Here is an 18016-nt window from a genome sequence, read left to right as displayed (position 1 = left end):
TAAATTTTAGAAATAAGTCTAGTACACTACATTCAAAATGTGGCAGATCATATCCAAGAAACATGTTTTACTGAATCAGTTGGAGTAATTGGTGTGGTATTGGTTATGTGCAAAAGGCATGATTGTTACTGTATCTTTTTCTCTACATTCTTAAAATTAATGATTAGTTTTTCTGACACCTGCTGAAATATTTTCTGCTGTTTTCCCTCCCAGATCCCCAAAGACAATGCTGAGAGTTCTGAGGATGACGATGATGATGCCCTGACCGAAACAGCTGCCAAAATCGATGCTCGGCTGGCTACTAAGCGTCATGGGACGCGAGAAGAGGCAAAGAGGACACCGCCTCTGAGGGTATCGCCCCGGAGGAGAACTGGCCAACTTTCCAACGCTCGGGTGGCAGAAAGTGTTGAACTCAAGGCATCTGCTGCAGGTAGGGAGTCTTGCAGAGAGCTGAGATCAGGAAAGAAGCTTCCACAAAGAGAAGAACCCGGAATAGCACCCAGGGCGACTGTATCAAAGGCCTCAAAGAAGCTTGACCTGAGCCAAGGCGAGGATGTTCACGCCCCCAGAAGGGGAAGGAAACCAGGCCGAGGGAGAAAGAAGGTTGTCAATGAGAGAGAGAGGAAGAGTGACAGTGACCTTGATATCAAGGATAAAAAGCCTCCTGTTTCTCACAGACTTCAGAGGCAACAAGTTCAAACCTTAACGTCATCAGAAGATGAGCCAGAGACGGAAAAACAGGAGGGCATGCAGGAAAAAGGTGTTAAAAAGTTTGGCATGCAAACACGTGGTAGGGCCAAGGGACAAGCTGCAACCCAACAAACTGTTGCTGCCGCTGCTTGCAAAAGCACAATGTTTAACCTCGATGATGATCTAAATTTATCCAGTGATGGAGAATCAAGACATTCTGAGTATGATTTGAAAGACAGTGACAGCTTGGATGATAATGGCATTCGCAGAGGTAGGAGGCGCCGTACAGACAAAATTCGGCCACCACAACGGAAGTCAGTGATCAGTGAGAGTAGCGACAGTGAAGACATTGATAGACAGAATTTCACACCAAATCAGTTTAATGATGAATCTGTGACAGAAAGCAAACTACTGAATCCGTCAACAGCTGCGAGGCACGATAGCATAAAAGAACAGGTCTTTAATGATACTGAAGATGGTGCGAATGGAGTTGGGTCAGACAGAGTATCAGTAGAAGAGGTGTCTGATGGAACAATTGACACACATGAAAATGGAGGTGTGAGTTCGAGAAGAGTGACCCGATTGCAGAAGCACTTGCAAGGAACCCCACCAAACCGTAGCAGACATGAGAAACAGAGGAAAGGAAAGCTTTCTAGTGGTGATGAAGTATCTAAATCCAAACATGTCCCATCTCATTCTGCTGATCGTGGTGGTGGAAATGCTTCGGATGCGAACCACTCTACGATGTCAGATGGCAAAGAAGCGGCTGAGTGCAAGACATTTCTACGGGAAGAATTAGAGTCAAGTCCAAAGAGACTCACGAGGCAAGAGGCCAGGAAGTTACTGCGTTCTTTAAGTAGTCCACCTTTACAGACAAAAACGCCATGTCCACTACGTGGAGAGCCGAAGATGATGCTTCTTCGAAGTTCATCAAGAGATATGCAAAATGAGGAATGCTTAAAAACTCCTAAAAGAACGGAACCAATGTCTACATCACCTGCACCCTGTCGTACCAATTCATTGCAAAATGACACCCAAAATGATAGACTGCCAAGGAATCTATCCTCGCCTGCTAGATTGACCAGATCGGCCTTGCGCAAGATGGGCTCTGTGAAGGACTCGAATGCCCCACTTCATTTTCCAGCTCCAGGAGCCGAACCTTCTTCAGTCTCTAAACACCGTAGTGGTGATGATCGTAAAAGTCCTGAAAGATGCAGGAAAGACTCGGCAGCCGACCCCTCTCAGAGGAAGAGGTTAGCATCTAGGAAGCGATCTCACAGCGAGTGCCACAGCTCTGGAGAGGACGAAAGTGACAAGCAGAGTGCTCCCAGTAAAGTGCAATCTGTATCTGCCGAAACTCCAGCTGAGGATGGACTGAAAGTAGAAGAACAAAATGAGAATGACACTTCGTCAAAGAGTGACGTGAAAGTGTTGATGCGATCAGAGACAGAGGAATTTGTAGCATGCATGGATGATCAATATGATGTCCCGATTGAGCACATCACACAGGATGATGGACTCAAAGAAGAGGTGAAGCCGCCTCCTGCTAGCTTGAAAGACAGTCCGCATGTGAAGAAGAAGAAGAAGAAATCAAAGAAGAGAAAGACCAAAGCATTGTCTTGTAAGGCTGATAATGAGTTTGCTGAAAGAGCACTGAAAGGAGACCATCACACAATCAACAACACAGAAGCAGTTTCAGTTAATATGGATGTGCCCGGTACTAGTAGAGGTTCTTCATCAGGACAGGTGTTAAGGAGTGGAGTCGCCATGGCAACTGCCTCACCTAGACTGGTGTCGGAATCAAGGATGAGACAATCGTCAACTGCCTCTCTGCCATCATCTGAAAGAGACAGCCCTGTCTCACCCATCCAGGAACCTTTCCAGAATTTTGCCTGCACCAGACCCATCTCCCCAATGTCCCCTGAAAGACCAGTGGAGAGGGTGTCACCAATCATGCCCTCATTCTTCTTTGACATGCTCCCAGTGCCCAGGATGGTTTCCCCCCTGCCACCAAGTCCTCCACGCCTCTCAAGGGATGAACCCATCTCAGATGATGGGGTTGGAGATGCTGATGTGCCTCAAGCGGCAGTAGAGGTCCTACCAGAGGAGCCGGCACAGCCAAGAATGATTTCACCTCTATTCCCAACTCCAGTGCCCTTTGCTGTGTCACCACTGCACGAAATACCAGTTCCTCCTGCAATATCTCCAATTGCGGATGTTCAGCAACCGCCACTAGGAGTTCAGGTAGCCCAAGCCATTGCGACAGGAAAGAGTCCCCAGCTACCCTCTCCCAGGAACTTTCACTCTGTCGCGCCTCTGGATGCCATCACAGTGAGGCCCCAGCACAGCAGTCCAGGCCAGAGTCAGGAGAGGTGCACTGCCATGAGGAGTCTGAATGCAGCTCTGGCAGGTGGGGACAGTTCTCAGGATCCCCGCAGTAGCTTCTCCAAGAAGCTGATTGCCAGAAGGTCCAGTGCTGACGAGGCTTTGAAGAAGCCAGAGGACTCCAGTCAAAATCAAGAGCGTTCGGAAAATACAAAGAGGAATACAGGGTCTGATTGCCATGATCAAGCATCAAATCACAATGTGCTGCCAGTCAGGGTAGATTACAAAGAACAGTCGCAGCCTCAAGAAACCTCCGTCAAGCTGTCTGATGACAAGAACTCAAGTGCAGTCAGTGTTACGCAGAAGGAGCATAATCCTTCTGGTGACTCAAGGAAAGATCATGTCGAAGAGACCCAACCTCAAGTGAGTGTCTCTAAGGCTCAAAGTGACTTCAGCGAGCACTTGAGAAGGGTGAATGGCCACGAGGAGGTCACTGCCTTCAGCCGAGTCATCCCTCACCGTGACGATAGCAGGCCAGTTGGAACAATTGGGAAGTTAGAAGGGATGATCTCTGACCTCACCAAGAGGGATTCCAGTTCTGCTGGTTCCCACCAAGAAGGCGGTCCAGCTGCAAGTGCCGTCTCATCACGTGGAGATGCCAACTGTTCAGGATCGAGTCAAAGTAGGCCAGAAACCACCGATGCCGAGACTGGGAAGAAGGAACAGGAAGCCGACAGTGGGAACCAGCCCAGGAGACCAGAGGGAGCCGCTCGCAAAGTGACAAAAATTGGTAGCCTCTGGGGTCAGATGGCTCGCTATGACAGGAATAAATTTGTGCGCAGCAAAAAACGGTGGCAAGAAATGAAAGGAGAAGTGGTCCATCCAGATGACCCAGGAGTAAGTTCATAATATTTAAAGTAACAACACAGGTTAAAGGACAAGTTCACCTTCATATATATGTTGATTGTGAGAATGCAGCAATATTTTTAGAACACATCCGTGAAAGTTTGAGGAAAATCAGACAGTCCATTCAAAAATTGTGGATTTTAAAAGTTTTAGTGCCAGTGCCACTACATGCTGGAGAAGATTACTACTGCTGGTGATGTCATATGTGTAGATCATTAGAAAGGAAATATATATCAAAAGAGCACTTTACTTGTCTCCTCAGAAGGCAGGGGAAGTAATGTTACCCTTCACATATGTCGGTGACAAGTGGAGGGAAGGTGTACTTTTTTCCAAAAAATGACATTTTGTCAAATTGTCTTTATGTATTGCTTATATAGTTCTGCACATGTGACATCTTCAAATGTAGTAGTCTTCTCATCCAGCAAGGACTTCACAGAAACCTAACAAAATCATAAATTTCAAATGGATTGTGTGATTTTCCTCAAACTTTTACTGACGTGTTCTATTCGTATTGCTGAATTCACTCAATCCACATGTATATGAAAGTGAACTTGTCCTTTAAAAGTTTAAACCTTCATGTTTCATGTCAGTGATCCTTCTTTACCAAACTAAGATTTATTTTTTCGCAAGTTAGCCAAAGGCTCTGAGAAGGTTAAAGGTTAAATTAACTATTTTTTTACCATTATTGTCAGTTACCAATTATGAAACTCAAGGATAATTCAATTTCTAGTTGATTGTTGATCATGCAGTTTAGATTGGTCTATGACAAGTTTGGTGCACGCATGATACTATTTTTATTTTTGATCTCAATTGCTCTTCTTCTTTTTTTGCAGTCAAGGCCACCAACGGAAGATCTCCGTAGCCCAGAGTTTAAGGTTCCTGCTCAGCCAACTGCCCAAGGTCAAGCTTTCATCCAGGATCAGTTCCTAACCAGGGGCCAGGACCACCTCAGAACTAAGGAGCAGGCCCAGGAACCTTTTACTGTAAGTGGAGACCTCTGCCACACCTTGCCCATGGACGTGGAAACACAAGACCAGTCCACCCTGCACAACCGTTCATTAGGAGGAGAAATGACCATTCAGGAAGACCATCAAAAGTCCTGCCTGACCAGCAATACCCCAGGCTCCACTTCAACTGCTGACCAGGACCAGTCCCTTGCCTTGAATGCAGGACTGACCAGTGAAAAGGCCGTGATCGCACCACAGCTTCAGAACATTCTCAGTATGATAAAGAGCCACAAAGCCGAAGGCTCCGGAGTTTCCGTCTGTGAATGCATTCTTGAGGTGAGGAAGTCAAATTGTGAAATGCTTATTACGAATCCTGTGGTGATTTACTTGTGAAAATGTGTGAGCTTTCCATTTTTACCTCCGCCAAGGGGGGAGGTTATGTTTTCATTATCGTTGGTTTGTTTGTTAGTTAGTTCGTATGTTCGTTCGTTCGTTCATTCGTTCGTTCGTTCGTTTGTCCATGTGCAAAATAACTCAAAAAGCAGTCAACGGATTGAGATGAAACTTGCAGGAAAGGTTTAGAATGACATAAGTAACAAACGATTAACTTTTGTTAGTGATCCGAGAATTTTGGGGAATTTATGAAGGATTTTTGATATTTTGGCAGGTAGGGTCAATGAACTTGGGAGTTCAGGCTGCGTGTATTTGAGGTTTGCATGCCCGCACCAAAGTGCGTGCTCTAGTTTCTGCCAGGGCGAGGCGCGTGGTGCAGCTGAGGGTTTATGACGTACAGTAACAAAGGCTTCTATATTGGTTTCAGCGCACAATGCAGTACGTATGGGTGGAAATCACTGATCTCTGTGGAAGAACAAGATCAATGCAGATGGAAATGGGCTGCATGCTTGGCGGAGGTCTGCGCTCTCAGAGTGCTTTTCTAGTTTATTTGAGTGATTATCTTGGACTTTATCTGTTCATTGTGATCATGATTAAAAAACACAAATGTAACTATATCCACCAATCACATCCCAGTTCCTACAGGATAACAGCATGGACCTGTTCTCAGCGATCTACTCCAAGTGCCAGCTGAAGAGTATGACTATTTCCATGATTGCCACGCCAGAAGAGAACAAGATAGCCCGGCAGCTGGCCGAGTGGACACACCTAAACTCCAATGTGAGTAGCTTCCAGTGGGCCTCTTTGGGTGTGCAGGATTTCCTTATGAAACAGGTGTTGAGAGGAGCTTGTTTTGGAGAGGAATGTTGAGCAAGCAGGGAATATGATGTCAAGATCTACTATAATCTTGTGATTCTTGTGACTTTCTTAATTTATCGTGACTCTATTTAGTTGAGTGACGTATTTAGTTCTTTGACGTATGTAGGTACTGTATGCTGAATTGATGTGTAGTATGTTTTTGATGAAAGATTTATGAGTGAAAATTGTAACTGCACCAAGAGACGATTACCTCTGGCTTGTACCCATAAAGTTCTTCACCAGAGAGTGTACCAAAATACTTAGTCCCATATTTTTGCCAAGTTCCAACTATTTGCCAATCCACCCTATCTACAAGTCTTGTGTTTTCCAGTAAATTTGTCTATTTGGTAAATTGCCATTATGGAATCACAAGCTGGTGCCTAATACTAAACTTCACCTACTGTGTTGATGTTTGCCATGACAGAGCTTCAGGTTTTAAGGATTGTAGTGGCTGTGTATAGGGTGGATGATAAATTTCTTAGTGCCACTTTTTATGGGTACGCATTTGCGTTGTCATCAAAATCTTGTCTTGATACTGTGCAATTGACACTGTAACATAAGCAATAAGTCTCAACATAGTTTCAGATTTATTATGTGACACGCTTGACCTTTAATTGCAAGTGTAATCTATGGCATCCTATGGTGTCCATCTCGCAGAGGTGTTTGATCCAGCATATCTTGGGTGAGCTTGGCCGAAGGATTGCTGTGGAGGGACTCGCATCTAAGACCACAAAACTGACCCAAGCAAGACTGTTTGCAGCCATCTGCAGAGAATCAGGTAAAAGAAAAATTGGATGTTGTTCGGTTCAACCAATGATGAGGTACCAGTGCACACAAGGCCCCAATTTCTTTGAAGTAATCAAAACTACTGCCATTCACTTAACCCTAAAGGGGCCGGGCTTTTTTGGCTATGCTCAGACCGGGGGGGGGGGGGGGGCGGGGGGGGGGGGATGGATCTCAGCCATCGGTGGTGTTACATGCGTGAGACCTGCGTCATAATCTACAAGATTGTGTCATAAGATTTTTTGAAACAATCAATTTCTAATTTTAATTAATTAATTATGCAAATTACAATTGTACGTCACAAAAATTTCCAAAACTCATTTCAATTCTTATGTATTTTATTGTTTTCAGAATTTCTTATGTGTTTCCTTGTTTTTCAACTTTTGTTTTTTCTTTGTTTTTTCATTGGAAATTGTAACTGACCACTTTTCTACCCTAATTAGCACAAAATTAATCAATGAAAGTGATTAATTGTAAAATAATCAGGTTTTTATGACTTTCATGACAGAGCACTGTTTTCCATAGGAAATGTACACAAAATCACAAAATTGTGCCCATTTTGGGGCGACATTCCGTTACAAAGTTGGGCGTGGCTTCGCAAAAGTATGCGCGGACGTTGCAAATTTGGTCTCAAAAGTTGCGCTAGACTTGAATGAAGAAAGTCAAGAAGCCTCGCGACGAGGCCTTCTCGCGTTACAGAATTATAGCACGAAACGTCGAGGGGGGGGCGGATTCCGCCCCCCCTCCCGGCCCTTTTAGGGTTAAAGTGAAAACTAAGTTTTGGTAAGTGCTTGAGAACCCGTCTAGCACCATTTCATTTTTTCTTGCAATATATCGAAAGAGTCCACTAAGAAACTTACCTGGCTGACGCGGTTTGCCGGAATGATGAGTCGGTTTGGAGTATTTTGAGAAAAACAATAATAGTAGGAAAACCGACTTTTATTCCAGAAGGCTCCAGACTAACTCGGTCTCGGGAAAAATTCGACCCTACTTCAGACAATTCACACGCAGTTCGTGATCGCCACATTTTACTGGCCACTGCATAATACCAAATGAGGCCTAACTGAATGGACAGGAAAGTGCGTGCTAACGTATTACGTAAATCCTGTACAAAACAAAACAAAAAAGACAGCGCGCGGTCCTCAGTTGCTGAGACACGCGGTCTTTGGAGTTTTTGTTGTTGTTTATCAAGCGCCTTTGATTGTTTTAGAGGTGCTTGATAGGCGCACACTAATTTTGCATGTGCGCAAAAGAGGTTTTAGATGCGCACGTTGTAACAACTCGGACCATTACTGCGAGTAGCCAGAACACAAAGCGCTAGTTTATACAGGGCGCTCCCATAGGACAACACTGTACACAGAGGGAAACCATTACAACTCATCCCGCCGTCATCAAAGCGAAGCCGAGTTATCCCCGAGTCCGAGTTTAGCCTGACCCCGTTCGGGTAAGTAGGGTTGACTGAACCTTTTTGGTTAATATTTCGCATTTTCGTCGTTACCCATCGAATATCTTGTTATAACATCGTTATCCTGCACATTTCTAAGCATACGTTCACATTTGGGAGCGAAATTTGACAACTTTTGCAGGTGTACCAGAACTTTGTTTGGGCTTTAAAGGGATGGGACAGTTTTGGTTGAGACCTAATTTTAGGTTTCTGACATTTTTTGGTGGAATAATGAGAAACCTCTTATGAAATATGAAAGAGCATGTAATTCTATGAGGAATTCAACGTTTATTTGATGAAAATTGGTTTTGAAATGGCTGAGATATCCAAAAAAGAGCGGTTCTAATAAAGTGTGGGACCTACACTTTATTATGATCGCTTTGTTATACTTTGTTTTTGGATGTTTCAGTAATTCCAAATCCGATTTTCATCAAATAAACTTTGAATTCCTCTTAAAATGGTTTGCCCTGTACTATATCATAAGTGTTTTCTTGGTATCTCGCAAAAAGTTAAAAGCCCCATTCTCATCTCCACCATTCTCATCTCCATCCCTTTAATAAAGGAGAGACTGAAACAGTTCATCGTTTGTGGATTCCTTTCCTTGCAAGCATCTGTGGCCAGTCTTGTGCGTCACAAATTGCTCACATGAGGACCCACCTCAGCAGGTGACCTCTGTACCTACTCATATGTTGCATTGACAGGAGAATCCAAATGAATGATAAACGAGAATGTATCCCAGCCTGTATACCAAGATTACTTCATAAGGAATTGACATATAACCATTGTCAAAATAGTTATGTGTAACTTTTAAGGTATCTGAAAGACTCTACTGATTAATAAGTGTCCCATTTCACATTTGTGTCTTCCTGTATTGTGTCTATTGGTATTCTGTGCATGCACCAACAGGCTGGCTTGCGCGAGGACGGGTCCTTTGCTATGACATCATCCGGGAGGGTATTCCCCACCTACTGGATCTCCTCCTTGCCATGGCTGCTGTCTGGCCAACTTTGCTGCGAAGAAAGGTGGGAGATCTGTTTTGATTTCTGTGTGTGTGTGTGTGTGTGTGTGTTTCAAAAGTGAATACCAGATATTGTGGCCTTTGGGTCATTCAGGGCATTATAGTTTATGCGTACAGCTATCACTGCTGGAGTCACTATAATAATTTTTGTTCTAACATCAATTTGTGGTCCTCATCTCTATACCAGGTTCACCCCTCCTGACATGAACAGTTTTGTTTCATTTTGTGTGTCTGTTTATGCTAAAGTGATCAGAAAATATTGTGGCCACCATGTCATTCAGGGGAATGCAATTTCTTTTATTTGGCTGTGTAGCTATCTCCACTGGGGCACACTGTATTGATTTTGTCCTGACAGCAATTTATGGTCTTCCATCTCATTGCAGAGTCAACCCTTCCTGATGAAAAGAAAAAAAGTTTGGGAACAGTCTTATTGTGAAAGTTGTCCCCAGAAACAGAAATTACGACAGGGGATGCAAATAGTGTACATTTAGTGGGGGAAAAAAAAGAAGAATTAGAAATACATTAATATTCCTCTCTTGAATCCTCTCAGGGTCGATTTTGAATGGTAAATAGGAATGTGTAGTGATGCAGAAGTAGGTGTCCCTGCAGAAGATTTTACTCAGTTTGACGTTTGATAAGTGCTGTAGGCAATTGGGTAAAGGATTTCTTGAGTGCTCTGCAGCATTCAAAATTTGCCTGTTCCTGCCACGAAAAAGTATAGTGTATCTGAAGAACAAAAAATGTATCTGCTCTATATTTTTGTCCATATTTCTAAATATACACAAATGTCATTCTTTGAGACTTTGAAGCCTTCTATTTGACCGGGGTTTGTTTGTTTGTTTGTTTGTTTGTTTGATTGATTTTCATTTTGGAAACTGTTTCATCCTGATTATCGCAACAGTCATCGTCTCTTCTAGAGGTACCATCCTTAATAGCGCCATCCTTAATATCTTACCTATTGCAGTTTATACTCTCTTTGCACATCGACATCCTTAGTATCATTCTTACAATTATTTCCCACTTTGCCATTGTACTGCGGGTAGTAAGAAGGAGACTGTTATCACTTTTCGCCTCTCTAACCAAACAGGATGGAGCTGCGCATCCCATGACTGCTACAATGGAGGCAGTTATCATGCACCAGCTCCATGATGCTACATCAAGCAGAGACAGGCATGAGCAGTACACTGCTGAGAAGGTGAGATTTACCGCATCGTCTTAACTCTCTCACTGCTGATGGTTACCCGCTCATATGCAAATCCAGTGGCATTTCTGCAGAATGTGGCTGGGAGGGTTGGTTAGAATGTTTTGTAACTGATATTGGGCCAGATTGTGTGAAGGAATACTGGCATAAATGCGCAATGTCCGATTGATCGGATGCAGTCTATTGTGGGCAAATGTGAAGTGTGGCTCCAAGCTCTGAAAGTTGATCTCATTCTTTCATAAAGCAAACTAAATATTCCAAATGAATTGAAACAACTACAGTGCACATGACATGGCAAGCTTGTGTGTGGTTAGTTAACTACCTTATAAAGTCATCATACTTACCAGGAGAGATTGCAAGAAAAACCTAAATAGATGCAACATTTTCCGTCAGCCTGGCATGGATTATCATTTGATTTCACTGTCCATGTGTGTATTTGATGTGCATGATTACATCAAAGTATTTGCAGTATCATGAGAGAAAAAAAGAAGAAATCAAGTATTTTACCATTTGTCACCAACTGTCACAAACATAATAATGAAAACAATCACATGGGAGGTGTTTTCATTGCCCATACAATGTGAGTCCATTGGAAATACAGCATTGTCAGAATTCATGTCACCTGACAGAGCTCTCAGTCACTTCTATTCAGTTTTTCCACAAAACACAGACTGTGACCTGAATGTGATATTTCTGAACTTTTAGTCCCGTTGTTTACATTGAGTGCTGATTTGCACAGAACACACCATACAAACCTGAATGTCCGAAGTCCTTGACAAAGTAATGGTTGATGCAGTACATGGTAAGCAAATATGTTGATGTACCCAAAGAAATCACAGATTTGAGGACTATGGATTAGCAGCAGTCATAATATGTCTGTTGTGTCTCTCAGAGCAGTGGTTAGAGCTCTCGAAAATATTGTTACTTCAGAAAATAATGTCCCTCTACTCTCTAGAGTACTACCATTATTGCATTTCCAATCAATTATCAATTCACAGTCTCTTCAAAGGTATTGTACTCTTTACACAGTTGCATATTTTTCTGTGTTTTTTGTTTTGTTTTGTTTTGTTTTGTACTTCTCATTAATCTTAAAGTTTTGCATTGTTTTGTTTTCATTGGAATATGGTACAAAGATGTCCAATTGCTTCTCCCATCTGTGTAAATGGCGCCCCCTACTGTCAGAGGAGTGGCAGCAGTCTCACATCATGTGGCTGATTGGCCTTATACGAGACAAGAGTTCCAGCATCAAACACAGTAAGTCACCAGAGGGCGCACTTATTTTATCATTCTATTTCAGGATATGATGCACCATGTTATATATATATACCCCGGGTTAAGGTGCTACAATTGTATTTAATGCCATTTTGTGTTTGTAAGATGTATAGTTACACACTGCCATCATGGCAGCCAAATTTTAGGAGGCCGCGTTAGCGATCCCAATGCCAATTCAGTCGTGTCATGATGTGGTTTTTTTTTACCATAATTACAATAATAATGATAATGATGTATTCATTAATATTTTTTTAAAAAACATGTTGTTACAGTTTTCAACAGAAATTCAGTGTGCAATGATTTTAATCCATGAACTCATCCCATGATTACATATTTTACGCCTTCTGTGGAGTGGTGATGTTTTATTGCTGCAACCCTGCTGAGCTCGTTATTGCAACAATATTTTCCTTCATAAATCATTATAACCCAGATACAGTGCCGAGAAATGAAAACAATTCAACAAAAAAGCAGATTTCTATTTTGGTTAGATCTGCAACGCAAACGCTATAAAAAATGCAGCCTCCTGGGTTGGACAATGGAAACGGCTGTCTCGCACATGTGCAGAATACCATTTTCGGCTTAATAAGTGTCGTCGTATCATTAGCGTCACAGATCTAAAGCTCGCTCTTGTGTGCCTGATACAGAGGTGCCAACTGTTACTTTTTTGCAGTATTTAGTACTGTGTTTTTGCCTCAGATACAGCAGATTTGATGGAAAAATACTGTTTTTCCAAAATTTTATCACTCCACATGTCTGTTGCAGGAAAGGTAAAAATACTGTTTTTCCATCAAAAATATGCTTTTTCAACCATCAGAACACTGCAATTCCTTTTGAAAGGTCACCATCCCTGTTGATAAGAAAGAAAATTACTAACAAGGGAAAAACAAACTCCTGAGTATTGTCATCCCAGCTAATGTGTGGCTTAGAACTAGAGCACACTGTGTGGCATTTTTGTGTGTACAGGTGACGATGGACCCAGACTAAGTCCACGGTGCTACGAGGCCGTCATGTCACTGGAACTGGTGGCGTCCTGTCTGGGCTGGGAGTGGACCAACAACTGGCTGATCCGAGAGCAGCTCTGGCCCATCCTGAAGGACTGGAGCCGAACTCTCAAGGAGAAGGGAGAGGCCAGCCGCGAGATCGGGGCGGGGCTGGAGGCGGGGCTGGAGGCGGGGCTGGAGGCGGGGCAGGATGAGACAGACCATGCCACCGTCACTGCATGTGCTGTGATGAAGACCATCGGTGAGTGGTGTTGACCTGTCATTTATGCTTTTTATTTTGCATACTTTTGGCCCGTATTGTACTGTGTCTGCATGACTTCCTTTGTATGTCTTTGTGTTCTAATAGCATTGCCCTACTCATTTCAACAATTCTTCAGGTGGTGATTTGACCTTTGGCATGATCATAATGCTGCTCTTATTCTTTACTCAAATTCTGAATGTCCCCTTTGAATTCCAATGAGATATACAGCAATGGCTGATTTGAAATGACATATCGTGTGTTAGAACTTGTCAAAACATTTGTCCCACTGTCACAGAGTAGCAGTAAGTTTACAAGGAAGCTGTAGCTCGTCTCAAGGATGCTGTTACTGTAAAAGTAAAAATATTCATGGTGTTGAAATTTTGGTGTATTTCGCACAACCAGAAACTAGCGCGAAAATAAAAGCATGTGAATATTTCTGTTTGCCGTATTTTCCAGTAGTTGGTGTCTTGATTCCACAGAATTTAAAACACACAAAACTCATCTTACCCGGTCGAGTGCGAAAAATAGTCACATGAAAATATCCACTTTTACATTAACACACCGTAAGTATTACTTACGGTACGGTACTCTACTTAAAGCAGAGTAAATTATCAAAGAAACCAAGTCAAAATTCCCCTCTACTGGACAATAAACTTTGAGCTTAACCATAGCTCACGCTATTCCGAAGTGTGATAACCTGTAAAGACCTAATTCCGTGTTCCCTGTCATCCAGCTTTCCATCAGTGCATGTCCATCATTGCCCCTGTTTTTTGTTAAAAACCTTTTTTTTTTTTTTTTCAAAAACATTGTTATGCTGTCTGCCCCTCTAAGACCTTTCATTCCTTTTTTAAAGTAATCACTTCTACTTTATACATGCTTACCTAAGCTCTTTCTCTGTCCCTGCCTGTCTTCATTTCTTCTCTTTCCTGAAAGCCTACATCTGTACTTGCCTCTTTATCATATTTGTGCTCACTTTGAACTTCTGGAATTCCAAGGAACAGTTGCACTTGTCCAGAAAGATCTTCAAAAGAAAGTTAAAAAAAAGGCCTTTATAGATAGGTCATCTGTCTAAACCCTGATCTGTTTACTGGCAAGCTGCACTGATGAGAATTATACAGAGTACCTCCCCCTTAAAGGCAGTCTGTACGATATTTGCTTGCTGTAAAAGTGGGTTGGACTCTACCACACAACCAGCACAGACAATCTGGTGTGCACCTTTTTGTTACGGCAAGGTCGACAAGACTGTTTTCAAGATGTTGTATATCATATGCTGTTCTCTCCTTTTTCATTTTCTCACAGGAAATGTGTCCCAGATTGGCCTGGCTTCCAGTCCGGCTTCGGTGCAAACTCTGATGAAGATCCTGATTGGTGTATTGCAGCAGCCATCTGAGAGTAGTAAGTAAACAAATAATTCTATTATTTTATAGAAAAATGTAAATTGTCTGTGAATATACACGTACATTGTATTTATACATTATTTGACATAGGTTCTTTAATATCCATTCACTTTTTGTTATTCTTATTGTTAATTTCTTTCGTATCACTTTCATCCTTATTTGGCACTTAATAGAGATTGTATACGGTCATTAGTGATTTAAAGATGGGAGCACTATCATCACCTAATATGGTCTGTGGTGATATGAGCATATCAATTGAGGATAGCCTCTTGTGTGTGAGCAATGTTCAGACACAAGGCTGTGCTATTACTGTACAAGCTGAAATTTTCGTGTACAGATATTTTTGCGAATTGCTACTTGGAGGACATTTTCGCGTGTTGTTAATTTCGCGGTTGTGAGGGTCTAACTGAACATACTTATTTGCGCGTTGTTATTTTCGTGTGTTGTTATTTTCACGGTTCAAAGGCGAATCGCGAAATTCGCGAAAGTAAAACCACCGCAAAAATTTCAGCTCGTACAGTAGTTTCCTATCAGTACGAAGTACTGTATAACCAGAAACATTCGTGGCATGAAAATTTTGTGGATGAGATTTGTTGAACACATACTTGTGGTCTATGTAAAACACAATAAACCTGAATGCGCACTACTAAGCACATGTAGTACAGCAGCAGTACAAGTCAACTGAATTGTACGTTGTAGAGCATTGCACTGGCATTTATTGCTTTGTGTTGACAAGAGCTTTTGATTGCATTTTACGAGTGCAAATCTTGGCTCCTTGCAAAATTCATGAAAGGTTCATGGACTAAACAATTTCTGTTTTTACAGTACCCTTTTGTGCACTTTGATTAAGAGATGCACTGTGGATAAAATCTCTTGTTCAAGGATGCACATAGTTTTATTTCTTTTCCTTTCTTTCCATTTTCCCCTCTCAGTCCCCTGGCCTATGCAGATTTTCACAGCCCAAGCCATTTGTGATTTGTCGCCCTGCAACTTGGCTGTTGCCTCAGAGGCTCTTGCTGCTTGGAGCATTCGCCCGCTGTGCACCATCCCCCGACCGCTCGCGGGACGCATCGCGCAACTTGGAAAGGTGGAAGGGGAATCGGCCAGGGCAGACGAAGGAGGTGCGCCCTCTCAAAGTTGAGAAGCGGGAAAAGTGTTGATTGACGATGATCTTGGCACAACTCATTGGTGAACATGCAACACAGATTGTGGCCTCACTCTGAGGCATGACCATCTTCATCTCCTAGAATTTGGGTTTTGTTTTTTCCTCATGGAGGGTTACACCAACCTTTATCTCCATCTTGAATTTCTCTTTCCCCGATGATGAGATGTGGAATATTTCTGCCACGCTGGATTTACGAGCCAAGCATACTGGTAATTGTTTTTTTGAGGGTAAGACCTGTGTCACTTTCATGCTTTTTGCAGATGTTAAGCTGAGAGAAGGAAAAAAAAAATATGCATTAGGAGTGACGTACATTGTAAAATTAGAAACTGTATGTTTGTGGAATACTTGACATACTAAAGCCAAAGTGCGCTGCGTGTAAAGATAGCTGTTTGCTTCCCCTCACTGACTGACTTTCTACAGGGTATCACTCACTGCTTTGAATGAGTGTCTGTTTTATAGTAGTGGTCAATATTCTTGGTCTGAGCCTTTTCCCTGCTTGCTATTGAACATTGATTCCCACAATCATCAGATCCTCTTACCAAGTTTACAAAATATTTTCTCGTTGTAGTGAAAGTACTACAATAGATGGATAAGAATCAAATATTTAAAACAAACAGAAACACCAAATACCACATTCTTACAGTGTTCAACAACAGACTTTAATAGATACTGTGAGGGATGAATGTAGGATATTTGTAACTTGTGTAACAATGACTCAAGTTTTGCAGGAGGAAATGCAGTCAGATTTCTAAATTCTACAAGTTTTAATCAGTCTACTAGAAAAGATTTTGTTGCACATGATGTGTTCCATTCTGTAAATTTGTTCTCATGTCCCATAACGATGACTACGAGTGTTACCTTAAAATTTGGTTCCAGGAGCGAGACTGAAAATGAAATAGTATGTTCAAAGTAGTTGTGCATTTTGTGCTTGGTGCTAGTTCTTATCTACACAGTATTTACCACTTGGCTAGTCGCTAAAAGTGTAAAAGCTCATCACGCGGGAAATCCTGTATACATTTTGTCTCGGCATACTCCTGAAATACCTGAACAGTATTGTAATAAATGCAATTTACACAGGCCATGAATGTTGCCATGTTGTATAAACATTTCTGCTTCAGGTATTTTATACAGAAGCAAAGTAGCGTGTAGTTTTGAAGTATGCGAATGATATTTTCCATTTGTATTTTTTCAAACGTATCTACAGTGAAGTTGTCTATGGAATATCATAGTTTATCATTGTCAATTTATATCAAGATGGATGTTTCATTTAATCCTGATTGTGGGCAAAAAAGTAGAAATAGAATCACACCCTTTTTGAAAAAATTTTATGAATCGAACGGAGGTGAAAAAAAGGAGATATCACCATTTATCTTGTATGATTATACTGACTTCATTTTAGATGTCTTAAATGCATCCACAAGGTTACCATAGACATGGTATTTACATGATGTTAATGTTGGCACAGAAAAGGAAGTTGTAAACTCATTTGGAATTAAACTTTAATACCTGACTGAGTAGATGATCATGAAAATTGGTGGTGTAGACCATAGCTGTATGGTTAAGTAGACAAGTCATGTTGCTTTCTCAGTTGTTGTAAAAGACATTTTTGTGGCCAGTGAATGCGCTCAAGCATTAGGTACAACACACTGTACAAAAAGGATTGAAATGCATTCTGTCAGTAGCCATTCAAAAGTACGTAGCGGTAGGCACAATATTGAATCCCACAATGGAGTCTGTGTGAGGCACACACACAGTTTACACAGTGTGATTCACTCTTAAGATCATGTATTTTTCTTAAAACCTGGAAAGTCGCTGACCAAGCACTGAGTGAAAGAGTCCATTTCACCTGACCAGCTATTCACCCTCAGACACTTGAACAGCAGGTAGGATAAGTCGTTAAAATATTTCGTCAGCTGAGAATGAGAAGGGTGTTAAGGTGCCTTGAACACTATGGCCCGAATTCACAAAGGTGGTACAAATGAAACCATGGTTTAAACCATGGACAAAAACCATGGAGTGCCAAGTGTGGCATGGAATATTTCGTTACGAAATCAGTCATTTCGTCGATAAAATGATTATTTTGTAACAAAATGACAACATTTTGTGAATAAATGAACATTTCGTCAACGAAATGATAATTGTCCCCGCCGAACGAGTTCGAGCAGGGGACTATGAAACGGGCTCCGTACGTGTGTGTGTCCGTGTGTCCGTCCGTCCGTCTGTCCGTCCGTCTGTCTGTCTGTGCGTCCGTGTGTGATCAAAATGTTCAATTTGCTACTTCTCTGTCATTTATGAGCCAATTTTGATTCTGTTTGCTTTATATGATAGCACTACATGGGAGCTTTGAAACTTCTACACAGAATTTCAGTTGTGAC

At 41.9% G+C, this 18016-nt stretch overlaps 1 protein-coding gene across 1 annotated transcript in view; it reads left to right on the top strand.

Annotated features, from left to right (window-relative positions):
• LOC139727586 (uncharacterized) overlaps positions 1–16485 on the top strand; it is a 34536-nt gene extending 18051 nt beyond the window's left edge. The window contains exons 13-22 of the mRNA XM_071638568.1: positions 214–3912; positions 4755–5204; positions 5898–6041; positions 6777–6897; positions 9253–9368; positions 10452–10559; positions 11699–11819; positions 12801–13079; positions 14379–14474; positions 15409–16485. Coding sequence (XP_071494669.1) covers positions 214–3912; positions 4755–5204; positions 5898–6041; positions 6777–6897; positions 9253–9368; positions 10452–10559; positions 11699–11819; positions 12801–13079; positions 14379–14474; positions 15409–15617 — 5343 coding nt within the window. The 3' untranslated portion in view covers positions 15618–16485. The remainder of the gene's footprint in view (positions 1–213; positions 3913–4754; positions 5205–5897; positions 6042–6776; positions 6898–9252; positions 9369–10451; positions 10560–11698; positions 11820–12800; positions 13080–14378; positions 14475–15408) is intronic.
• The last annotated feature ends 1531 nt before the right edge of the window (positions 16486–18016 follow it).

Source organism: Diadema antillarum, unplaced genomic scaffold, assembly GCF_040938485.1.
Source record: "Diadema antillarum isolate AM-2024a unplaced genomic scaffold, OU_Dant_1.0 seq00000136_RagTag, whole genome shotgun sequence".
Taxonomy (NCBI): domain Eukaryota; kingdom Metazoa; phylum Echinodermata; class Echinoidea; order Diadematoida; family Diadematidae; genus Diadema; species Diadema antillarum.
This window is presented reverse-complemented; position numbering and strand designations above follow the sequence as displayed.